Source organism: Artemia sp. Qi Xiang Cuo, chromosome 5 (assembly GCF_049724085.1).
Source record: "Artemia sp. Qi Xiang Cuo chromosome 5, ASM4972408v1, whole genome shotgun sequence".
Classification (NCBI taxonomy): domain Eukaryota; kingdom Metazoa; phylum Arthropoda; class Branchiopoda; order Anostraca; family Artemiidae; genus Artemia; species Artemia sp. Qi Xiang Cuo.
In genome coordinates, this window is record NC_142798.1 from 19,078,925 (window position 1) to 19,104,113 (window position 25,189).

Here is a 25,189-nt window from a genome sequence, read left to right on the forward strand (position 1 = left end):
CTTCACTGACAGCACGATGAGTTTGGGCTGATTTTAGCTGATCACAAACTTTTATAATAATAATAAAAAAATAACACAGGAAATGCCCTTTTCTCTGACATTCTTGCTATAAATATGAAATTCTTTTCTTATAGATTATAGTTTTTGTTTCAGGGGGGGGGCAGTCTTCCTCCTCAAATTCTATAAAAACAGAGTCCATATAATTACATTCAAAAGGAAAATAAAAAAAAACAATCTACAAGTTCTTAGCAATAACTCATAATTATTCGTAGTTAATCAATAATTAATAGTAATAATAACAAGTAATTCGCAATTAATAATAAGCACAAACACAATAATAGTTTAATCACTATAAAGTATTATAAATAATAGATAAGACACACAAGAAAAGTTTAAAGAAGGTAATGTCGGTTTTCCCAAGTGTGCAAGCACAGCTGATCCGATTACAAGATGTAAGTTAAAAAGTAACTTGTCATGCATTCATGCAATATACAAAACCAGTGTAAAGAAAACAGCAGAATCAGGTTCATGCAGGTGTGCATGGCTGCACAACCTGCATGCATGAATCAGGTTGACAGCCATGCACAATTTAATGGACTTTAAAGTTGTAAATTTAATCCCCCTTCTTTCCCATATTTGTATTTGCTTTCCCATTTTTGTATTTTGTATTATTCCCATTTTTGTATTTTGCTTTATTTCATTTTTAGCAAAGAGTAAAGTTCTCAAAGTTTCTTGAAGTCTTTTGATAGCATTCATTATTGTATCATTATAAAAAAGGTACTTGTATGAAATACCCCCTACCTAATATTCTTTTAATATGTTTTTCTGATGCTTAATCCTAATGAAATATACCTATGTATGATAAAAATATAATACTTTAGAAACAAATTACGGCTATATATTTGTACATTAAGGGGGGGGGTAGAACATAGCGGGTTTGCATGCCTAATGTGTTAGGTAAAATTATTCTGCATATTATGAATTAATAATGGTTTTATAACTTCACACAGTGCAAATACTTTACCCCACCCCTAATATGCAAAGATATAGCCCAAACTAAATATCTTCCATTTATTCTGTCACTTCTCTTTTTCTTGTCACACGCTAAGCTGAAAGAAACTAAGAAAAAACTGGTTCTGGAATGTGTGAACGAATGAACAACTTGAGTGGTAGAAGGTATTTCACACAAGTACCATAAAAAGATAGTAAGGATTTAGTCCAGGAAGTGTGTGAAAAAAGGGCCTAACCGGGAGAAATTAGCATAAGAGTAGAGAAGCCCTAATATCTCCCACCCCTCACCCCTGCTGCCACCTATAACTTTTTTTACATAGTTTAATGAGGACAGGGTCAATGACCTCTTTCTCAATGGTCTCTTTCTCCAGGTGTGTTTTTGGCACGCTCTCAGCAAATGTTATGATCCAGAAATAGTATTTGTTGTTGTTTCAGAGGCAAATGTCAAGGTATATGTAGTTGTTGTTGTTCTTAGTGCACGCTCTCAGCGAATGTTATGATCCAGAAATAGTATTTGTTGTTGTTTCAGAGGCAAATGTCACTGTCTATGTTGTTGTTGTTGTTGTTGTAAGTGCAAGATCTCAGCGAATGTTATGATACGGAAATATTATTTGTTGTTTTTTAAAAGGCAAATTTCAATGTCAATGTTGTTGTTGTTGTTGTACTTGCACTCTCTCAGAGAATGTTATTATCAAGAAATAATATTTGTTGTTGTTACCGAGGCAAATGTCAAGGTCAATGTTGTTGTTGTTGTAAGTGCACGCTCTCAGCGAATGTTATGATCCAGAAATAGTATTTGTTGTTGTTTCCGAGGCAAATGTCAAGGTCAATGTTGTTGTTGTTGTTGTAAGTGCACGCTCTCAGCAAATGTCAAGGTGTCCAGAAATAGGAAACAGGTTTTGTTGTTGTTGTTGTTTTGTGCACGCTCTCAGCGAATGTCATGGTGTCCAGAAATAGTATTTGTTGTTGTTGCTTGAGCCAAATGTTATGAGTTTCCCGGAAACAGTTAGATCACGTGTTTCCTTCTCAGCCAATCAGAGGGCTGGTTACATCCCCCTTCTCAGCCAATCAGAGAGCTGGTTACATATTAGCGGCGGAGGGAATATGAGGAAAGGATTTTACTATAGTTTTATTAGTCTGTGAATAGAATTCACTAAGTTTTTAGTTAGCAGTGTAATAACATGAGTGAACAAGTTGAGTTAGAAATATTCGTTCATTGCAACATTTCTATTTGTAAAGGACATTTTCATGATTTTGAGTATTCACACGAACCTACTGAATGTTTAGACAGCTTAGAGGCAGTGACAGATGAGCATAATCTGGAGGACACGAGAAGAAAAATTATATGTGACATGGGAGAGAAATTTATACCGATTGCAAGTAAAATAGGCTCAGATAAAAGAAGGATAGTTATGATAGAAAAGGAGAATCAAAAGAAGAGAGTGGTAAAGGAGGGATTTCTCTATAGTATAAAAGACAGCAATGAAACCCTAAAGAAAAATGTGTATAATACAAGATATAACTCGGATTATTATGATGATTATGAACCAAGAGAAGACAAAAAGCGGTTCTTTAAGAGACAACATAAGAGGTCATTCTACGAAAAGGATTTTAAACAACGGAAACCATGGTGGAAGTGTTCTCATATACCATTTTACGATAAATCCCATTTTTAATATGCTTGAAAAGTTTTATACCATAATCATACAATAAATTTGTTTATGCTATTTTTATTTTCTCATACTCGATACGTATAGAATAAGGATACCAATAGAGACTTCAGTACACGAATAGTTCAGATTGAATAGATCACCATATAGAGTATTTTCAATCCCCAGTCTAGTTTTCTATTAAAGATAAAAAATAAATCGTTCTTCTAATCTTTATTCCTTTGATATATCAATATTTATAATAGTTTTTAAATAAAGTACATCTGGTTCAATTACGTCAACCTCATTTTCTTCATTTACCATTATGTCTAGCAAAGGGGCATCTCCTGAAATAAATACTCTCGTATTCTAATGGGCAAACTAGGGGCCAACCGCTCATCGTCCACTATACAAACTCGGCCCGAAGGTCCCCGCCGTACCAAGTCCTCAGATGTATATGATAGTCCATCATCTGTATAATGAACTTCTAGCACGTCGTCATCATCATCTGTACTTTCAATCTCGGTTTTACACAAAAGAAGCTCCTCACTTTCCGTGAGCTCCCACTCGGTCCATACATCCTAAAAGATTGAGAACACTATGATCAAATACTAGAGTTTACGGTCAAAAACCAGTATTAGTTCAGATTTTACGGGAATAGTTTATTTTCGAACCAATATATCTACCATAGGTTCAATACCTGAGTTAAACTAAGAGGTTTCAATTTCAGGAAAAAATTACATTTTGACAACATTTGAAAATTTACCAAATTTAAAGTTTTGTTTAGTTTCAAAATGTTTTCTGTCACTCATCATCTTTTAATCATTCACAAACAATACTAAAGAAAACCACTTTCCATGGTTTATCGATTTTAAATTATTAAGAAGGCTATTATTTCATTGAAATATACATTTATCATTTTTAAATTTCGTGCTGTTGATAAGTATATTGTCCTTATGTTTTAATCTGCAGCTTCAGGCTAATATCTGAATCACTCTTTAAAGTTTTTTCATAATTTTTGAGTATGAACTAGAAACATGGAACCGCATTTTCATCGTCTGTTCCGTAAATTCATAAGAAAAAACACTGAAAAGCCATATTAATATATATATTTACGAGTCTTTCACTGAAAATTCAATTTTTTTTTACCAAGCCTTGACCTCTCTAATTGAAGGATATGAATTAGAACCATGGGAACGTATTTTCATCGTATTTTGCTTATTTTCGATAGAAAAAAAACACTGAAAAACCATATTAAGAGCTATATTTTTGAGTTTTTCACTGAAAATTCCTTTTCTTTTTTTTGCCAATTATTTACCTCCCTAATTAATGGATATGAATTAGAACCATGGCAACGTATTTTCATCGTATTTTACATTTTTTCTAACTTTTGTGTGTTTTCGCAATAGAATGGCTCAATTGTGAGTTTTTCACTGACAATTCCTTTTTAGCCACGCCTTTATAATCAATGAATCATAGTTCTTTGTAAAGTTATGTTTAGCGATAAACTTATTAGAGTGTCAAAAACTCTTTCCCACAAGAAGACACTTTTCAACTAAAAGTAAAGAGCTACCTGACTAAATCAAAGATATGATGAAATAATAACGAATAATTGTTCAAGCTTAAATTTTCTGTAAAGTTATGTTTAGTAATAAACTTATTAGAGTGATAACAAACTTTTTCCCACAAGAGGACACTTTCGAGTAAAAGTAAAGAGCTAGCAGACTAAATCAAAGATATGATGAAATAATAACGAATAATTGTTCAAACATAAACTTATGTCCAATGTCATACTAGTTAAAGTGACAAAAAACTTTTTCCCACAAGAAGACCCGCATAAGAACTCCAAACAGTTTCGAGTCATATTTTTCTAACAGTAAATACTTTTAGAAACGAACTAAAATTAATATTCTACCTCACATAAACTTTTTTAGTAAGAATCTTTTAGGACTGATTGGGTGGAAATTTGAGCTATGCCATCACATAGCAACAATAATTAGCAGCAGAAAAAAATAATTATTTATTATTTTTCCAAGTACATAGAGATCCAGAATTTCTTAAGTGAATCTTTGATGCAAGGTGTTATGACATACTAGTTAAAGTGACAAAAAACTTTTTCCCACAAGAGGACACTTTTCAACTAAAAGTAAAGAGCTACCAGACTAAATCAAAGATATGATGAAATAATAACGAATAATTGTTCAATCTTAAATTTTCTGTAAAGTTATGTTTAGCGATAAACTTATTAGAGTGACAAAAACTCTTTCCCACAAGAGGACACTTTTCAACTAAAAGTAAAGATGGGATAATCTCTCTCTCAAAATTACGTGAAAAAGAGCATTCAGTTTCAAAGGTACCTAAAAATATATGTGATAGCAACAGAGAAAATAGTAAAGATTAGAAAAAATAGCATTTTGAGTTTCAATGGCGGTGATTATTAATAGAAATTACCTAAAAATATTCGCTTATTAAATATCGAAGCGATAGCAAAGATTAGAAAAGAGCGGTTTCTTTGCAAAAAAATTACATTATATTTAGATATCTCCTAGGGGAGGGGGGAGCAGAGAAAACAAGGGTTGGGGGTGAGGGGTTAATATCTCGCTGTGATAAGTTTATATTGGGATTGAAAAAGAAAAAACATTGGAAGAAATAGATAGGTAGGAAAAAAATGCTTACATTTGCATAATCCGTCTGGGCTTGGATGTCGGAAGGATCTGACATAGCATGGTGGAGGGTAACCTCCTGACCTATCGTTGATGAGGCAGCTATTAGAGGTCCAAGGAGAGCGGATGTGCTAGCGATGTCACATTCCAATACGGCTTGGGTAGGCATCACTTGTTTAGGAGGCTTCGGCCAACGACCATATTGCATGACAGTAGCCTTCGCAGGGCTCGCATTATTAGCCTTTGCTCTCTTACTGGGTGGTGGTGACGGGCATTCTTCACAATTTGCCTTAAAAAGAAGAGAAAAAATTAGTTTCAAAATAATTTGCCCCTTTTTTTAAAAGAAGGAAAATTAGTATCACCATCCACACGAACCATAATTTTGTCTAGAAAAGAATTTATCACTAAGAAAGTCCCCCTGCGGCAGCATTTTCAGTAAAGCTAAAAATAAAAATATGCTAAACTCAGAAATCAAATGCTATTTCAATTAATTAAAAGAAAAAAAATGTTATTCATCGACATCCCACCCTAAGCTTACTTTTCATGCAAAAAAGTTTTTTTCATTTTAAAATAATTTTTATATAATTTAGACATGTCAAACCCCCCCCCCTTTCACCAAATTCCAAAATATATTGTTGTTAATTATTTTTCGAAATATTCCCGTTTCACCGGTTTTCCAGCCAATACATGTTACGAATCCACAAGCTTAATAAACCATGCCATACATCCGAAAAGATTGAGAACACGATGATCAAAAACTAGAGTTTCCTGCGGAAAACCTATATTAGTTCAGATTTTACGGGAATAGTTTATTTTCGAACCATTATATCTACCAAAGGTTCAATACCTGAGTTAAACTAAGAGGTTTCAATTTCAGGAAAAAATTACATTTTTGACAACATTTGACAATTTATCTAATTTAAAGTTTTGTTTAGTTTCAAAATGTTTTCTGTCACTCATCATCTTTTAATCATTCACAAACAATACTAAAGAAAACCACTTCCCATGATTTATCGATTTTAAATTATTAAGAAGGCTATTATTTCTTTGAAATATACATTTTACATTTTTAATTTTCATGCTTTTGATAAGTATCTTGTCCTTTTGTTGTAAATTGCAGCTGAAGGCTTATCACAGAATCACTGTTTCAAGTTTTTTCATAATTAAAGGATACAAAGTAGAGCCATGGGAATGTATTTTCATCATATTTTGCTTATTTTCGTTGGAAAAAACACTGAAAAGCCATATTAAGAGCTATATTTTTGAGTTTTTCACTGAAAATTCCATTTTTTTTTGCCAAGCCCTGACCTCCCTAATTGAAGGATATGAATTAGAACCATGGGAATGCATTTTCATCGTATTTTGCGTATTTTCGTTGGAAAAAATACTGAAAAATCATACTCAGAGCTATATTTGTGTCTTTCACTGAAAATTCCTTTTTCGTACCAAACCTCGACCTCCCTTATTGAAGGATATGAATTATAACAATGTGAACTTATTTTCTTCGTATTTTCCGTATTTTCGTTAGAAAAAAAACTGAAAAACCATATTAAGAGCTATATTTTTGAGTTTTTCACTGAAAATTCCTTTTTTTTTTTTTGCCAAGCCTTGACCTCCCTAATTAAAGGATATGAATTAGAACCATGGGAACGTATTTTCATCGTATTTTGCATTTAACCTAACTTTTGTGTGTTTTCGCAATAGAATGGCTCAATTGTGAGTTTTTCACTGACAATTCCTTTTTAGCCACGCCTTTATAATCAATGGATCATAGTTCTTTGTAAAGTTATGTTTAGCGATAAACTTATTAGAGTGACAATTTCATCATATTTTGCATTTTTTCTAACTTTTGTGTGTTTTCGCAATAGAATGGCTCAATTGTGAGTTTTTCACTGATAATTCCTTTTTAGCCAAGCCTTTATAATCAATGGATCATAGTTCTTTGTAAAGTTATGTTTAGCGATAAACTTATTAGAGTGTCAAAAAAAATTTTCCCACAAGAGGACACTTTTCAACTAAAAGTAAAGAGCTACCAGACTAAATCAAAGATATGATGAAATAATAACTAATAATTGTTCAAACGTAAAATTATTTAAATTGAGATACTATTTAAATTGACAAAACACTTTTTCCCACAAGAGGACACTTTTCAGCTAAAAGTAAAGAGCTGCCAGACTAAATCAAAGATATGATGAAATAATAACGAATAATTGCTCAAACTTAAATTTTCTGTAAAGTTATGTTTAGCGATAAACTTATTAGAGTGACAAAAAACTTTTTCCCACAAGAGGACACTTTTCAGCTAAAAGTAAAGAGCTACTAAATCAAAGATATGATGAAATAATAACGAATAATTGTTCAAACGTAAACTTATGTTTAGCGATAAACTTATTAGAGTGACAAAAACTCTTTCCCACAAGAGGACACTTTTCAACTAAAAGTAAAGAGCTACCAGACTAAATCAAAGATATGATGAAATATTAACGAATAATTGTTCAAACTCAAATTTTCTGTAAAGTTATGTTTAGCGATAAACTTATTAGAGTGACAAGTTCATCATATTTTACATATTTTTTGGATGGAAAACACACTGAAAAGACATATTATTTGAACTCACATCAAACTTTGGCGGGATTGCATTTGAAGAACCTTCCATTATTTTCTATCTTGTCCTTTATTTCAGACTATACTGACTTTTAAACCTTTTCAAAGCTCTAAAATATACTAACCTAACGGTTATTTATATACAAAATCGTGCAAACTGTTGCTTTAGAACAATAATTACCTTTCTATATATCACTTAACACCCACTAGAATTGCCACTTTTCACTCACGGAGAATGGTTTCAAAACAATACTTCTTACATCACATAGACTAATTGTGTCAAACGAGACATCTTCAATGCAGATTAATTAATTGTTACGTTCAATTTTGTTTTGGATATATGAAATCATCGACGGGGGTGAGAATTTCTGTAAAAATATCAAAGATTGATCAAATCTATGATTTTACACTTCTTGTGTAATCTTAAAGAAAAAAGAAGAAAAATTGATAAAAGATATTTTGAAATATGCCACAAAATCAGATCTATTACAACTTAAATGACGCGAGGGGAGGGGGAACCAGGTTTAAGAATATCCTGAATATACCATCTTATATTATCTAAGTACTCACAGAAGGAGTCGTCACAGAAACTTTGAAAAGGACTCATTTGATTGGGAATTAAAGTGGCTAGCACCCAATTCACAGGAGGGGGCGTGAAAACTATGGTTTTTAACTTTGATATGCAAGACTAGAAAGAAAAGTTCTTAGGTGTGGAGCTCCCCCGCCGCCTCAACCCTCACTCTTGAAATCCCTTGAATTAGGATAGAGACAGACAAAAAGTTAGGTGTATGGTTAGGTTAGGTTAGATTATGTTAGGTTAGGTTAATTTAGGTTAGACTAGCTTAGCCTACGTACGCGCGCGCGTACAAAGAACTATGATCCATTGATTATAATGGCGTGGCTAAAAAGGAATTGTCAGTGAAAAACTCACAACTGAGCCATTCTATTGCGAAAACACACAAAAGTTAGGTTAAATGCAAAATACGATGAAATTACGTTCCCATGGTTCTAATTCATATCCTTTAATTAGGAAGGTCAAGACATGGCAAAAAAAAAAGAAATTTTCAGTTAAAAACTCAAAAATATAGCTGTTAATATGGTTTTTCAGTGTTTTTTATAACGAAAATAAGCAAAATAAGACGAAATTATGTTCTCATGTTTCTAATTCATATCCTTTAATTAGGGGGGTCAAGGATTGGTACGAAAAAGGAATTGTCAGTGAAAAAATCACAAGTAAACCTCTTAATATGACTTTTCAGTGATTTTTTCCAAAAAAAATACGCAAAATATGATGAAAACACATTCCCATGTTTCTACTTAATTTACTTAAATTTGGATGGTCAAGGATTGTCAAAAAAAAAATGGAATTTCCAGTTAAAAACTCAAAATATAGCTATTAATATGGCTTTACAGTGTTTTTCCAACGAAAATAAGAAAAATATGATGAAAATACATTCCCATGTCTCTAATTCGTATCCTTTAATTATGAAAAAACTTGAAACAGTGATTCTGCGATAAGCCTTCAGCTGCAATTTACACCAAAAGGACAAGATACTTATCAAAAGCATGAAAATTAAAAATGTAAAATGTATATTTCAAAGAAATAATAGCCTTCTTAATAATTTAAAATCGATAAACCATGGAAAGTGGTTTTCTTTAGTATTGTTTGTGTATGATTAAAAGATGATGAGTGACAGAAAACATTTTGGAACTAAACAAAACTTTAAATTTGGTAAATTGTCAAATGTTGTCAAAATGTAATTTTTTCCTGAAATTGAAACCTCTTAGTTTAACTCAGGTATTGAACCTTTGGTAGATATATTGGTTCGAAAATAAACTATTCCCGTAAAATCTGAACTAATATAGGTTTTCCGCAGGAAACTCTAGTTTTTGATCATCGTGTTCTCAATCTTTTAGGATGTATGGCATTGTTTATTAAGCTTGTAGATTCGTAACATTTATTACCTGGAAAAGAGGTGAAACGGGTATATTTCAAAAAATAATTACCAAAAATATATTTTGGACATTGGCGAAAGGGGGGAGGGGCAAGCATCAATTATATAGACATTTTTTTAAATTGAAAACAAAGTGTTTGCATTAAAAGTATGGTTAGGTTGGGATGTATATTAATAAGCTATTTTTTTTTTAAATTAATTGAAATAGCATTTGATTTATGAGTTTACTATATTTATATTTTTATATTTAATGAAAATGCTGCCGCAGGGGGACTTTATTAGTGATAAATTATTTTCTAGACAAAATTATGGTTTGTGTGGATGGTGATACTAATTTTCCTTCTTTTAAAAAAAGGAGCAAATTATTTTGAAACTAATTTTTTCTCTTCTTTTTAAGGCAAATTGTGAAGAATGCCCGTCACCACCACCCAGTAAGAGAGCAAAGGCTAATAATGCGAGCCCTGCGAAGGCTACTGTCATGCAATATGGTCGTTGGCCGAAGCCTCCTAAACAAGTGATGCCTACCCAAGCCGTATTGGAATGTGACATCGCTAGCACATCCGCTCTCCTTGGACCTCTAATAGCTGCCCCATCAACGATAGGTCAGGAGGTTACCCTCCAGCATGCTATGTCAGATCCTTCCGACATCCAAGCCCAGACGGATTATGCAAATGTAAGCATTTTTTTCCTACCTATCTATTTCTTCCAATGTTTTTTTCTTTTTCAATCCCAATATAAACTTATCTCAGCGAGATATTAACCCCTCACCCCCCAACCATTGTTTTCTCTGCTCCCCCCTCCCCTCGGAGATATCTAAATATAATGTATTTTTTTTGAAAAGAAACCACTCTTTTATAATCTTTGCTATCGCTTCGATATTTCATAAGCGAATATTTTTAGGTAATTTCTATTAATAATCACCGCCTTTGAAACTCAAAGTGCTATTTTTTCTAATCTTTACTATGTTCTATGTTGCTATCACATATATTTAGGTACCTTTGAAACTAAATGCTTTTTTTCACGTAATTTTGAGAGAGAGATTTTCCCATCTTTACTTTTAGTTGAAAAGTGTCCTCTTGCGGGAAAGAGTTTTTGTCACTCTAATAAGTTTATCGCTAAACATAACTTTACAGAAAATTTAAGATTGAACAATTATTCGTTATTATTTCATCATATCTTTGATTTAGTCTGGTAGCTCTTTACTTTTAGTTGAAAAGTGTCCTCTTGTGGGAAAAAGTTTTTTGTCACTTTAACTAGTATGTCATAACACCTTGCATCAAAGAATCACTTAAGAAATTCTGGATCTCTATGTACATGGAAAAATAATAAATAATTATTGTTTTCTGCTGCTAATTATTGTTGCTATGTGATGACATAGCTCAAATTTCCACCCAATCATTCCTAAAAGATTCTTACTAAAAAAGTTTATGTGAGGTAGAATATTAATTTTAGTTCGTTTCTAAAAGTATTTACTGTTAGAAAAATATGACTCGAAACTGTTTGGAGTTCTTATGCGGGTCCTCTTGTGGGAAAAAGTTTTTTGTCACTTTAACTAGTATGTCATTGGACATAAGTTTACGTTTGAACAATTATTCGTTATTATTTCATCATATCTTTGATTTAGTCTCGTAGCTCTTTACTTTTACTCGAAAAGTGTCCTCTTGTGGGAAAGAGTTTTTTGTCACTCTAATAAGTTTATCGCTAAACATAACTTTACAGAAAATTTAAGTTTGAACAATTATTCGTTATTATTTCATCATATCTTTGATTTAGTCAGGTAGCTCTTTACTTTTAGTTGAAAAGTGTCTTCTTGTGGGAAAGAGTTTTTGACACTCTAATAAGTTTATCGCTAAACATAACTTTACAAAGAACTATGATTCATTGATTATAAAGGCGTGGCTAAAAAGGAATTGTCAGTGAAAAACTCACAATTGAGCCATTCTATTGCGAAAACACACGAAAGTTAGAAAAAATGCAAAATACGATGAAATTACGTTCCCATGGTTCTAATTCATATCCATTAATTAGGGAGGTCAAGACTTGGCAAAAAAAAAGAATTTTCAGTGAAAAACTCAAAAATATAGCTCTTAATATGGTTTTTCAGTGTTTTTTTTCTATCGAAAATACGCAAAATACGATGAAAATACGTTCCCATGGTTTTAATTAATATCCATTAATTAGAGAGGTCAAGGCTTGGTAAAAAAAAATGGAATTTTCAGTGAAAAACTCACAAATATAGCTCTTAATATGACTTTTAAGTGTTTTTCCAAAGAAAATAAGCAAAATATGATGAAAATGCATTCCCATGGTTCTACTTCATATCCTTTAATTATGAAAAAACTTGAAACAGTGATTTTGCGATAAGCCTTCAGCTGCAATTTACACCAAAAGGACAAGATACTTATCAAAAGCATGAAATTTAAAAATGATAAATGTATATTTCAAAGAAATAATAGCCTTCTTAATAATTTAAAATTAATAAACCATGGAAAGTGGTTTTCTTTAGTATTGTTAGTGAATGATTAAACCATGATGAGTGACAGAAAATATTTTAAAATTAAACAAAACTTTAAATTTTGTAAATTGTCAAACGTTGTCAAAATGAAATTTTTTACTGAAATTGAAACATATTAGTTTAACTCAGGTATTGAACCTATGGTAGATATATTGGTTCGAAAATAAACTATTCCCGTAAAATCTGAACTAATACTGGTTTTTGACCGTAAACTCTAGTATTTGATCATAGTGTTCTCAATCTTTTAGGATGTATGGACCGAGTGGGAGCTCACGGAAAGTGAGGAGCTTCTTTTGTGTAAAACCGAGATTGAAAGTACAGATGATGATGACGACGTGCTAGAAGTTCATTATACAGATGATGGACTATCATATACATCTGAGGACTTGGTACGGCGGGGACCTTCGGGCCGAGTCTGTATAGAGGACGATGAGCGGTTGGCCCCTAGTTTGCCCATTAGAATACGAGAGGGTTTATTTCAGGAGATGCCCCTTTGCTAGACATAATGGTAAATGAAGAAAATGAGGTTGACGTAATTGAACCAGATGTACTTTATTTAAAAACTATTATAAATATTGATATATCAAAGGAATAAAGATTAGAAGAACGATTTATTTTTTATCTTTAATAGAAAACTAGACTGGGGATTGAAAATACTCTATATGGTGATCTATTCAATCTGAACTATTCGTGTACTGAAGTCTCTATTGGTATCCTTATTCTATACGTATCGAGTATGAGAAAATAAAAATAGCATAAACAAATTTATTGTATGATTATGGTATAAAACTTTTCAAGCATATTAAAAATGGGATTTATCGTAAAATGGTATATGAGAACACTTACACCATGATTTCTGTTGTTTAAAATCCTTTTCGTAGAATGACCTTTTATGTTGTCTCTTAAAGAGCCACTTTTTCTCTTCTCTTGGTGCATACTCATCATAATAATCCTAGTTATATCTTGTACTATACACATTTTTCCTTAGGTTTTTACTGCTGTCTTTTATACTATAAAGAAATCCCTTCTTTACCAGTCTCTTCTTTTGATTCTCCTTTTCTATCATAACTATCCTTCTTTTATCTGAGCCTATTTTACTTGCAATTGGTATAAATTTCTCTCCATGTCACATATAATTTTTCTTCTCGTTTCCTCCAGATTATGCTCATCTGTCTCTGCCACTAAGCTGTCTGAACATTCTGTAGGTTCGTGTGAATACTCAAAATCATCAAAATGTCCCTTACAAATAGGAATGTTGCATAAAAGGATATTTCTAACTCAACTTGTTCACTCATGTTATTACACTGCTAACTAAAAACTTAGTGAATTCTATTCACAGACTAATAAAACTATAGTAAAAATCCTTTCCTCATATTCCCTCCGCCGCTAATATGTAACCAGCTCTCTGATTGGCTGAGAAGGGGGATGTAACCAGCCCTCTGATTGGCTGAGAAGGAAACACGTGATCTAACTGTTTCCGGGAAACTCATAACATTTGGCTCAAGCAACAACAACAAATACTATTTCTGGACACCATGACATTCGCTGAGAGCGTGCACAAAACAACAACAACAACAAACCCTGTTTCCTATTTCTGGACACCTTGACATTCGCTGAGAGCGTGCACTTACAACAACAACAACATTGACCTTGACATTTGCCTCGGAAACGACAACAAATATTATTTCTGGGTCATAACATTTGCATCGAGCAACAACAACAGCAACATTGACCTTGACATTTGCCTCGGTAACAACAACAAATATTATTTCTGGATCATAACATTCGCTGAGAGCGTGCACTTACAACAACAACAACAACATTGACCTTTAAATTTGCCTCGGAAACAACAACAAATAATATTTCTGGATCATAACATTTACTGAGAGCGTGCACTTACAACAGCAACAACAACATTGACCTTGACATTTGCCTCGGAAACAACAACAAATACTATTTATGGATCATAACATTCGCTGAGAGCGTGCACTTACAACAACAACAACAACATTGACCTTGACATTTGCCTCGGAAACAACAACAAATACTATTTCTGGATCATAACATTCGCTGAGAGCGTGCCAAAAACACACCTGGAGAAAGAGACCATTGAGAAAGAGGTCATTGACCCTGTCCTCAGTAAACTATGTAAAAAAAGTTATAGGTGGCAGCAAGGGTGTGGGGTGGGAGATATTAGGGCTTCTCTACTCATAAGTTTAAAAAAATCAGAGCTAAGTAAACAAATTCTGCAAATGCCTTATATTTATAAACAGAAAAATTAGCTAATAATAATCAAGATAGAAGAAATCGAAAATACATATATAATTAATTATAATAGATAATTATATTAGATACATCGTATATATAACAATTAAAACAAATAATAGACAAAGTAGAAAAGTAATTTAAATGGAAGAAATAGATACAAATATTTTTTTATTTCTTTTGAGCAATTTTGCTGTGTTAAAGTTTCTAACTACATTTTATCCCTGGTTTCTGAAGTTGTAAATCTCATAAATTCTAGTTTATGCTTGAATGTCCAATTTTTAGATTTTCGTTCGTACTAATATACATTATGCATTGCTTATTACAACTTCTGTTAGTTGACAATTATTTTTCAGAGAGCTAATTTCGATAAATAACCTGTTGTATTTATATTTTTTTTTAATCTCGAATATTTATAAGCTTTGTATTGCATTATGTAAAATTAGTCCAGGAAGGGAACAGTTTGACCGGGAACAAATTGCAAGAGAAAAGATTCTTTGACTACCCAACTAAAAAAATGTTCTGATTCCAATTATGCAAAGTTGGCTCATTTATCTGTTTCACAAATATGTTTTTTTAGGTTGAGGTTGATTTTGAAGGGGTGAATTTCGTGATTCATATTTAGGCGTACAACAACCAAATTGATGTCTAAAATAGTGTAATAGATCACAATTATTATGAAAATCATCTTTATTTGAACGTAAATTTAAACTTAGATGTTTTGAGGTTGAGGTTGATTTTAAGAAGGTGAAATTCGTGCTTCCGTGTAAACGCGTACTACGGTACAACAAAAGTTATGTCTAGAATAGGGTATTATATCACCGTGATTATGAAAATCACCTTTATATGAACATAAAACTAAAAATTAGGTTTTTTGAAATTGAGGTTGATTTTGAGGAGGTGAATTCGTTTTTACATATAAGGCCGTACAGCAACAAAATAAATGTCTAGAAGAGTGTACTAGATCTCGGTGATTATGACAATCACCTTTATTTGAACGTCAAATTAATACTTTCATTTAAATATCCCATTAGTGTTAAACCACGCTTAATCTGAAAGAAATCGGTCTTAAAATGTAGAATAAAAACTATCACCCAGTTTGAGGTTTTAACTAACGATTAAAACATTCTCGACTTCTCCAGTTATATAATATACAAATGTGATAAAAATCTCGAAATATTAAAATTCATAGATCTTATTTATGTTACAAATCATCAGCTACGAGAAACTCCGTTTAATGACAGTTAGCAGAACTTGTTCCCTTATAAGGTCCACAGGCTCAGGTGCATTCTCATGCTATTTTTTTTTTTTTTGGCATTTTCATCGCATATTTCAGCAGTCAGTTTTGCAGTTACAGTGAAAAACTGCAAGGAGATAGATGGCGGACAGCTGGGAGTTCACCCAGCATAGGGCAATATAGTCCAGTCTGAATTACCCAACCGAACTGGGTAGGGCTGATATTACATCCCATGGTTTTCAATGATCTAACTTGTAAATAAACTCGAAATGAGTGGAAGCTAATAGCATCACTGGTGAGATGGAGAACTTTAGACTCAACATACGAAGCAGATGCTATAACTTTCTCGATGAATTTGAGATGACGCAACTGATTGAGGGTTGAAAACGAGCCTGGGCACTCATATAAAAGCATCATTGCTTTCTCCTCAGCTGTTAAAATCTCGTACTTGGTGGATAGTGGGTCCATAAAAACTGTAGTGGATTCGTAAACTCATTGTTTATAGCAGAAGCCGTAACCCGCTGACTTCCCAATACTATAGATAGGAGATCATCCCAGGGTTTTCCATGATCTAAACTATAAGTATACTCGGAATGAGTGGAAGCTGCTAGCATCACTGGTGAGAGGGAGAACTTTAGACTCGACATACGAAGCAGATGCTGTAACTTTCTCGATGAATTTGAGATGACGCAACTGATTGAGGGTTAAAATCGAGTTTTGGCACTTATAGTGGGTCCTTAAAAACTTAAGCAGATTCGAAAAACTCATTGTTTTTATCGGAAGCTGTAAGCCCGCTGACTTCCGAATGCCCTAGAAAGGATAAGTTGAATCGCACCCAAGGAAGGCGTAGACATACAGCATGGTGCTACACATACGAGATCCAAGTTTGAGTTTCGTTGCATTTATATCCCAAATTCTATTCTTTGAGATTCTAGCTTGAGGCTCAGAGTAAAAATAGATCGCTTGGCTTCCTGTCTATGTGTGATAACACAGGAGTATAAGCAGATCTGTGTCGTCTCCAACCAGGACAGTATGCGAAAAAGAAGCAGATCGAACTACAGTTACAACAATGAAAAGATCAGCGTAATTAGACAGTTTTTCAAATCGCCAGAAAGGTTTAACCGCAATTGTTTTTGACATTTTTCTGCTTTGCTTGTGGAAACACACTTGACATTATTATAGTCAAAAAAGAAATTTTTTAAGGACAATAAAAACCCAGCTGGAATTAGGAGAACAAAAAACTAAAAAAAAAAACAAGAAAAAATGAAATGACAGAGAAGAGAAAAATTGAAACTGAAAAGAGAAAGCTTTGAAACGATCAAACATTGACGCTATTTAAAGAAAACGTTATATAAGTTGTCAAATGCAACTCCTTTGGAATGAAGCAGCCACATTCCACTCAGCTCTTTGCCTTATTACAGCAACGTAGATGACTTGATCATACCCTCTTGATAGAAACACTGTTTCCCTACATTAATCTACCTATTTTTTTTCTAGAGTCATAAAAATACTGGGATAATATATTAAAACACATCTCAAAATATATCTTGAATTGCTGAAAAACGGCCAAAGAAGAAACCTTTTACAGATTAGAACCACGTTTCGTCCTCTTGTCCCATAAAGGGGCATAATTTTAAATGAAGCAGGGGGGGGGACAAGTTCTCCTCTGAGATATCAGTCTGACCCCCACTCCCAGACCCCAGTTTGTCCTCCATCTTAAATTTAACTTCTTCAAATAGCTTGTCAAAAACCAAAATAAGCCTGCATAATTCAAGCATCTACAGAAATGGGTCAGTTTTCTTAGTAACTTTGTTTTCACTTGATTTAGAAAACCTGGCCACAGTACCCTTCACCTTACCCCCGGAATTTTGACGAAATGAAACTACTGGTCCCCTTGGCTAAACACACCAACAATTTGTTCGTAGACTGTAAAGAACGCATACTGGAAATATTACTAGCAGTACTTTCTATTTTTATTCTTGTTATTTACTCTCAATATTCCTAACATTTTTTCTGTACGAAATATTAGCTCTTATTTACTGGCAATAGTTGTCTTTAAGAGCTTACCTCATCATTGAACTAGATGGAGTTAGTTTATGCAATTTTCAATAAATTAAACTTGGATATTTTTTACAGAAGATTTGATTCAGCAACTATTTCTTATTTTGTCATTTTAGGACCGATTGATAGGCTTTCAGACACTGAAATTGATAACGGTTGCAGGAAACTATACGACAAGAATAAATAGCAAAAACATATTGAAAAGGAAGGAAAATTGAGCCGATCAAAACCTACGAAAACATGAAGATAGTCAAACAGAGAAGAAGAAAGGAACATTAATGATCGGCCGCATAAAAACTATACCTAGAAACACCGATTGGTGGGGTTACAAGAGGTCGTCTAAGCATCACTTCATTATCGCTACCCGGATCCTCCCTTCTGTAATGATGCAATATACCCTGGAACATATCATAGGATTGGCGTGAACCTGGACTTTGGAAGAAGATCGGACTTGTTGAATATCGATTCACATCCAAAGGAGGTGAAAGCTGAAAAAAATTGGTTAGCCAGTGAGACCCTTTCACCAAGAAGCAGAGTGCATCCTCACCTTAGCCTAAATCCGACTAACGAGATAAGCTACATTATAATAGGATTCGAATTTTGGATACTTCTGTATTATCCCAACCACACTTGGTATAATGAAATATACCAAAATATGACGAAAATATAATACTTAAGTAACAAAATTATGGAAAATACAACAAAGAACTATGGAAAGCAGGCCACTCAGAACACATTATATTAAATACTTAACCTACCTACCTCTATATGCTAAATATTTAATTATATATAATTAAAATATATTTAATTATATTTTAATATATAAAATATACCTACATCGTTGTTTATTTCACTCAGACTAAGCTAATTATAACCGAATGCGAGAAAAAACCGGTTATCTCAAATTCAACAGAGCAAACTTCTCGAGTGGATTCTGGATAATACGGAAGTACCAAACTTTTTATGGCAGGTAGATGTCAGGTCACCCGATGAAATAAATTCTTCGATTAGGTGGCTATTTGAACGCCTTCAATTTCATAGTGAAATTTTAAAAGTTGCTTCTGTGAATAGAAGATTGTTGTTAAAAAATTTAAACTTAGTGCACATTGGTAATTATGTACTAATCAAGGTCGTATCCAGGGGCGGGGATTAGGGGGTTTGAACTCCCCCACCCCCGAAATGCTTGTCGATCCGTAAAAACTTAACAAAAAGTAATATAAACAAAATTTTTGATGCGTTTTTCAGTCTTTTTCATGGTAAGCCCTCCCGCTCGTACTAATGGTAATGTTTGGTATGCTTGGTATTTGTGCATATAAAGCCACGTTTACAGGTTTTTATTTTAATGCTGCCAACAATTTTTAGCAATTATCGCTTCAGACCAATAGTGAACAGAAGAAACCAATTATGTTTTGGTAGGATTATGTTATGTTTGGATTATTTTAATGCCACCTTTACATCCGTGATGTCCAATGAGGGCATCCTACCCGGTGGGTAGGATGCCCTCAGTCTTTACCCCACCGGTAAAGTCCCTACCGGTGGGGCATGGAATATTTTGATGGGTCAAATGCAGGAACTGCACCTTTTTGGTTGACTATACTCTTTACTCTTAATTAAAAAAAACAAAACTGAGTAACGTCACATACATTTCCACTTATTAGATAATTTTGGTGCCATGAAGAAAAAATTATAGGAAACATGGAATAAGACTATTACCCTGGTGTCTATGCTATTAGCCCGAAAACTACATCCCATATAAAAAAAACATTAAAAAAAAGCAAAATGTAAAATAAACATTATAGGATATTCTACATCAGTCATTCTTCCACTATTTTGGAATACAGGTAGAATATTCTAAACTCCTTCTTTTCTTCATTGTGTTTATTTGAAGTTCTTTCCCTTGGCTGCCCAATTTTTTTTACGTGGGAGAATTTTCCGTGGGGTAATTGTCTGTGGGGGAATGGTCCAAGTGGAGGAATTATTTGAGGCGATTTATGAGGGTGGAATATACTGGAAGGGTGGGTGTATTAGCTTAGTGTTTCGAAGTTTTAAAAATTATACCTCCACTGATGGGAGGATTGGAAAGCCCACTGGAATTGCAATGTGGATGACAAAGGTTTTTGGTTTGACTCATTGGGGACTGAAGCTGTCTGGATTTTCTGGTGAACAATTCTTCGGAAGGCGACCCAAAATTTATAAGCTCAGACAGTTACAAAAAATCAGTTCAAAATTGGTTGATAATATTTTGCTATTACTATTTTAATTAGAGCTGATACTATTAAGAAGAAAACTAGGAAAAACAATTATTTCCCGCCTTTCAGATTTCTTGTTTTTAACTTATTTCACAAATTTTTCCGCAAGTTAAAATATTAATAATTCCGAAAAATTTTATACTGACTCAAATCAAGTTAAATACCATGCCAACCAGCTTTAAATAGTTTCAGAAGTGATATTCCCACCTCATTTATAGCAAATAAAAAATTAAAAAAAGTTTACTACTACTAATCCACTACGTACTTATTTACTATATATTATAAACCAATTTACTAAAATCTAATAAAACATGGTTATTTACTAAAGTAAATATTTAGTAAATAAACATCGTTAAACCACAAATATTTCTGAAATCGATAAAATATATATTCCTCCAGTGAAAAATGTACTTTGATTACTCATGCTATCCGCAAATTGCAGTGCATCCATTGATGTAAAGCGATGCACTTATCGAAACCATCATGAAATTCAAAGGGTGATAAAATGCAGTGCACTAACACCATGATATTGGAGAACATTTGCGAAAAAAAACGTTGCCGGTCCCGAATCTAAACAGAAAAACAGTCAAATCTGACACGCATGCATGCTTTTATTTGAGGGGAAGGGGAGTCACACTCACTAGAACAAAAAAAATGAATTAGAAAAATAAGGAAAATATAAGAAAATTAAAAAAAAAGATATTTCGGACTAGACAAGCCCCAAGAACCCAAGCATATTCTTTCGGGAGAAAGGGAACATACAAAAAACTTAAAAAAAGCATCAAACATTTATATCCATTTTTGTTACGTTTTTAAGAATCGGACAAAAATTTCGGTCCGACTTGAAAAAACGTAACAAAATACATATATAAAAATTTTTGACGCTTTTTTGACCCCCTCCCCACCTCCACCCGAAAAAAACAAATCTGGAAACGGTCTTGCTTTCTATTGGTACTTTGTTGTGTTGAAAGATTCTGGGGCATTAAGGGGCTACAGTTCCTATGTCTTAAATCGATATTTAATTTAGCTTTCACAATTAGCAAAACAGTTATGCAAAAACAATAAAATAAATAAAAGTAAACTGGAAAACATACTGAATATTAAGTTAATTTTCCACTGAATTAGCTTTAGCTAATGTTAGCTTACTTGAGCTTATCATTTGTGCATGTGTTGATACGTTTACGGTCTAATTACTTTGCGTTTCGTTTTTACTCCTTACTCGTCTTTTCCATTCTGTGTAGATTATTTCTACACATTTCTGTAATAGAATAACTCTATAATGGAATAACTTTATTCCTTAGTCGTCTTTTGCTTTTTATATAAATAAATAATTTATTTACAAGAAGAAGTAGAAAGACGTAAATGACGGATAGAGAGTTGATGGTGGAATTGACAGTATTACTTGTAACTACTATGGTAGGGAAAATTCCAAATGCTTACATGATAAGTAAAAAGTTTAAAAAAAAACTGAAAGATAGTTATAATAGGAAACTATTAAGAAACTCTGCCCATAACTCATGCTGGCTTAGAAAAAATATAATAGTGTACAAAACGTATTATGTTTACGGTGGTTATTTACGATATTAATCTTCTTTCTGTGAAGAAGCAATGTTTATATATTTTTGATAGTTTGTACACTTGGTATTTTGGAATGAGTACCATTTGGTCAGTTTTACGGATTTTCAGAAGTAAGCCTAATTTTATTTAAATCATATTACAATATAAAATAGTTGTACGGTCTGTTTAGCTATACCTATATGTAACAAAAGAAGAATATTTATGATAATAGCCTATAATTTAGATAATTACAATTACCTAAACTTTAATATCTTTCGAAAGTGAAGAAAATAGAAGAACCTTCAAAAATTATAAAAACCTACTTTCAAAAATAATACGCAATGCTAAAATGAAATTTTATTTCGATTCTTTTAATGAAGTAAGTAAGTCCCCAAAGAAAACTTGGGAACTAATCAACTCATGTTTAAATCGATCGCGGACGTCTTCTTCACCATCAAAAATACGGGATGCCCATGGTAATACAATTGAAAGGGAAATAGAAATGGCAAATTACATAAATTTTCATTTCGTCGGGCAGTCAATAGCTAATAAGCTCCAATATAATATGTCCCATGGGCAATGTAATTATCCTGCATACCTAGGAAGTCCTTTTGAGAATTATATGTTTTTAACTCCGGTAACACAAGAAGAGCTTGCTAAGGTTGTTAAGCTTTTAAATAATGGAAATTCCCCGGAGATTGATGAGTCGTCAACCAATATTGTTAAAGCCATTTTAACTAGTATTAATAAAGTTATGTGTCATTTAATAAGTCTGTCATTTAGATCGCGAAATTTTCCGGATTCTTTTAAAAAAGTGAAAGTGTTACCGCTATATAAAAGTGGTGACAGGACTAATTGCTCAAATTATAGACCCATTTCTATTCTTTCGGGTTTTTCTAAAGTAATGGAGCGATGTTTTTATAATCGAATGTATAATTTTCTCTGTTCAAAAGATTATTTTTCAAAAACTCAATAGGGATTTAGAAAAGAGCATAGTACGCAGGATGCTATATTAACTCTGGTACAATTTATTCACGAGTGTCTGGACAAAAAATGGATCCCGGCGAGTATATTTTTGGACCTGGAGAAGGCCTTTGATTCGTTAAGCCATGAAATATTGTTGTATAAATTAAACCACGGTGGAATACGAGGACCAGCGCACGATTTTATCGCATCTTACCTAAGTCGTCACTCCCAAGTGACTATGATCAACGACACAGTTTCGGATCCATGTCTGTTGTCAAATATTGGTGTCCCGCAAGGCTCAATCCTGGGACCACTGCTTTTTTTATATATATATAAATGACCTTCCATCAGAAACTGTGTTCACATGATAGTGCTATTGTAGCATTGAATGCTGACAAGGAGAAGTATTTGAACTATGAAACAAGTAAAAGGGGTAGCACTATTGGAAACGTATGAGTGCATTGTCGTGACAGTAAGGAATTAAATTTCTTTGGAGTACCAAAAAAATTCAACTCTTATGATGGTGGATACGTGAGACTGAAATCTCCGGAGATGATTGCACTCAAAGAGAATACCAACATAAAAATAATAGTTGATGAAGAGGGGCATCTTTTTATTTGTCCTTGTGGTAACATGTTACCCAGTGTTAAACCCTACAGTTAGCCTTCGGGTAATAGCATTCAATGCAAGGTCAAAAGAAGACAGGCCTACTCTTCTACTAATATCATAAACCATATCTTTTCTACGTGCCGGAACTGTTACCTGTGTAAAAATAATGCGGTAATAGACATTGAAATTTCTGGAAATATAAAAAGGGCATTAGTAGAATAAATCACTAAGGAATATAAGGATGAATCGATGAAAAATAAAGTACCAGAAACCGTTAATAGCACCAATGACGATATAGTAAATAAATCTAATAATGGCAAATAAGAAATGATTATTGAACATGTGGATAACCCTCCAGTAAAAATTGTGTATGACTCAAAATGGAATAATTATTATTCTACTGGTTACGAACTAAGAGAAGAGAATAACTATATTATCAAGAGAGAACATGATGAATTATTTTATGGAACAGATATAAAATGTCCAAAGTTGTTCAATGATGTTAATAATGTATAATAATGTATGAAACATATTTTTATATTAATATTCTACATATCATTATTTCATTAAAAATATATAATACATTACTTTGTTATACGATTATTATTTTAAGGTATGCTAGAACGTCAAACGTTTAGAATATCTATTAAAAAGTCGAAGATGTAAGAAAAGCAAAAAAATTTTTAAACAAGAACAACGGGTTTTAATTTTCTATAAAGCAGTGAAATACAAAACAATTAATTATGCACAAAAGCTCCGAATATTTCGGCCCCACATCCGGGAGCCTCTCTCAACGGAAAAAAAAAAAATAAAATAAATAAATAAAATAAAAAAACTGAACTTACATCACAATAAAACATACTAAACACATAAAGAGAAAGAAAAAAAGAAAAAATATAAATAAATAAGAAAAAACAAAACTCACATATTAAATAAACACTTCCATGCACTGAATGTCTATAATGATTCAACTTGCCTCCTCCCAGTATATAAATGGAAATATATTAAATAAACACTTCCATGCACTGAATGTCTATAATGATTCAACTCGCCTCCTCCCAGTATATAAATGGAATCCATCAAAAATGAAGAATATATTTATACATAGAACAAAACAATAAAAGGTCAACTAACCCCCCGGCCCATAACCCCTAATTAAATTTCACAAGTTCATCAACCAATTTATGAATTATAAATTGAATGGATTCGTTTGGTTGCAAGCCTAGCTGCAGTTCGTTTACTTTTCTCATCATTTAACCCATTCTGACCTTTGTTCGCAAGGTCATCTTTCGTTTCAGAAATATTATTAAAATCAGTACTGGTTGAATATCTTGCCTGCAGCCACGACGCGACGCCATAGACACGACGCGACTGAAACTATGCTAAAAGTTATGTATGACCCGGAAGCGCAATGGCGTAATGTCGAGAGAAAACATGATGAATCATTTCATAGAATGAATTCAAAACATTAAATTTTTTGATGATATTAACAAACATGTAATATTTTACAAGCGAAGTTACGTAACAATTTCCACGATTCATTTGCATGCAATAAATACCGAGAATTTCATGACTGCTCCCCACAATGAATTCTACGGGTTTTATGAGTCCTCCCCACAATGAATTCAGATGGTTTTATGACTCCTCCCCACAATGAATTAAGATGGTTTTAGGACTCATTCCCCTAGCCATAAGTCTTTTTAACCTTGAGCAAAGGTATAAAAGTTTGATGAAGTACTTCTCTGCTTAAACACTACATCAATAGCTTCCAGGATGATAGCATTATATGACAAAGAATTTATTAGTTAGAAAAAATCATCTTGTGGTGTTATATTTGAATACACATTT

At 32.9% G+C, this 25,189-nt stretch overlaps 1 protein-coding gene and 1 long non-coding RNA gene across 2 annotated transcripts; one reads left to right on the forward strand and one right to left on the reverse strand.

Moving 5' to 3' along the window:
- Positions 1 to 5,468: 5,468 nt before the first annotated feature.
- LOC148951909 (uncharacterized) lies at positions 5,469 to 24,325 on the reverse strand. Its single transcript, XR_016141759.1, has 3 exons — positions 24,267 to 24,325; positions 18,264 to 18,448; positions 5,469 to 5,612 (listed from the first exon to the last, which is right to left on the reverse strand). It is a non-coding gene; the product is annotated as an uncharacterized LOC148951909 (long non-coding RNA).
- On the forward strand, positions 8,268 to 12,897 carry LOC148951910 (uncharacterized). Its single transcript, XM_089088621.1, has 3 exons — positions 8,268 to 8,285; positions 10,280 to 10,555; positions 12,646 to 12,897. The coding sequence occupies exons 1-3, from the start codon at positions 8,268 to 8,270 to the stop codon at positions 12,895 to 12,897; spliced, it is 546 nt and encodes a 181-aa protein (XP_088944747.1).
- Positions 24,326 to 25,189: the final 864 nt, after the last annotated feature.

What these genes read in the sequence shown, in the direction of transcription:
- LOC148951910 (XM_089088621.1), top strand. An exon ending in CCCAGACGGATTATGCAAAT is followed by an intron (nt 10,556 to 12,645) that starts GTAAGCATTTTT and finishes TCAATCTTTTAG; the next exon opens with GATGTATGGACCGAGTGGGA.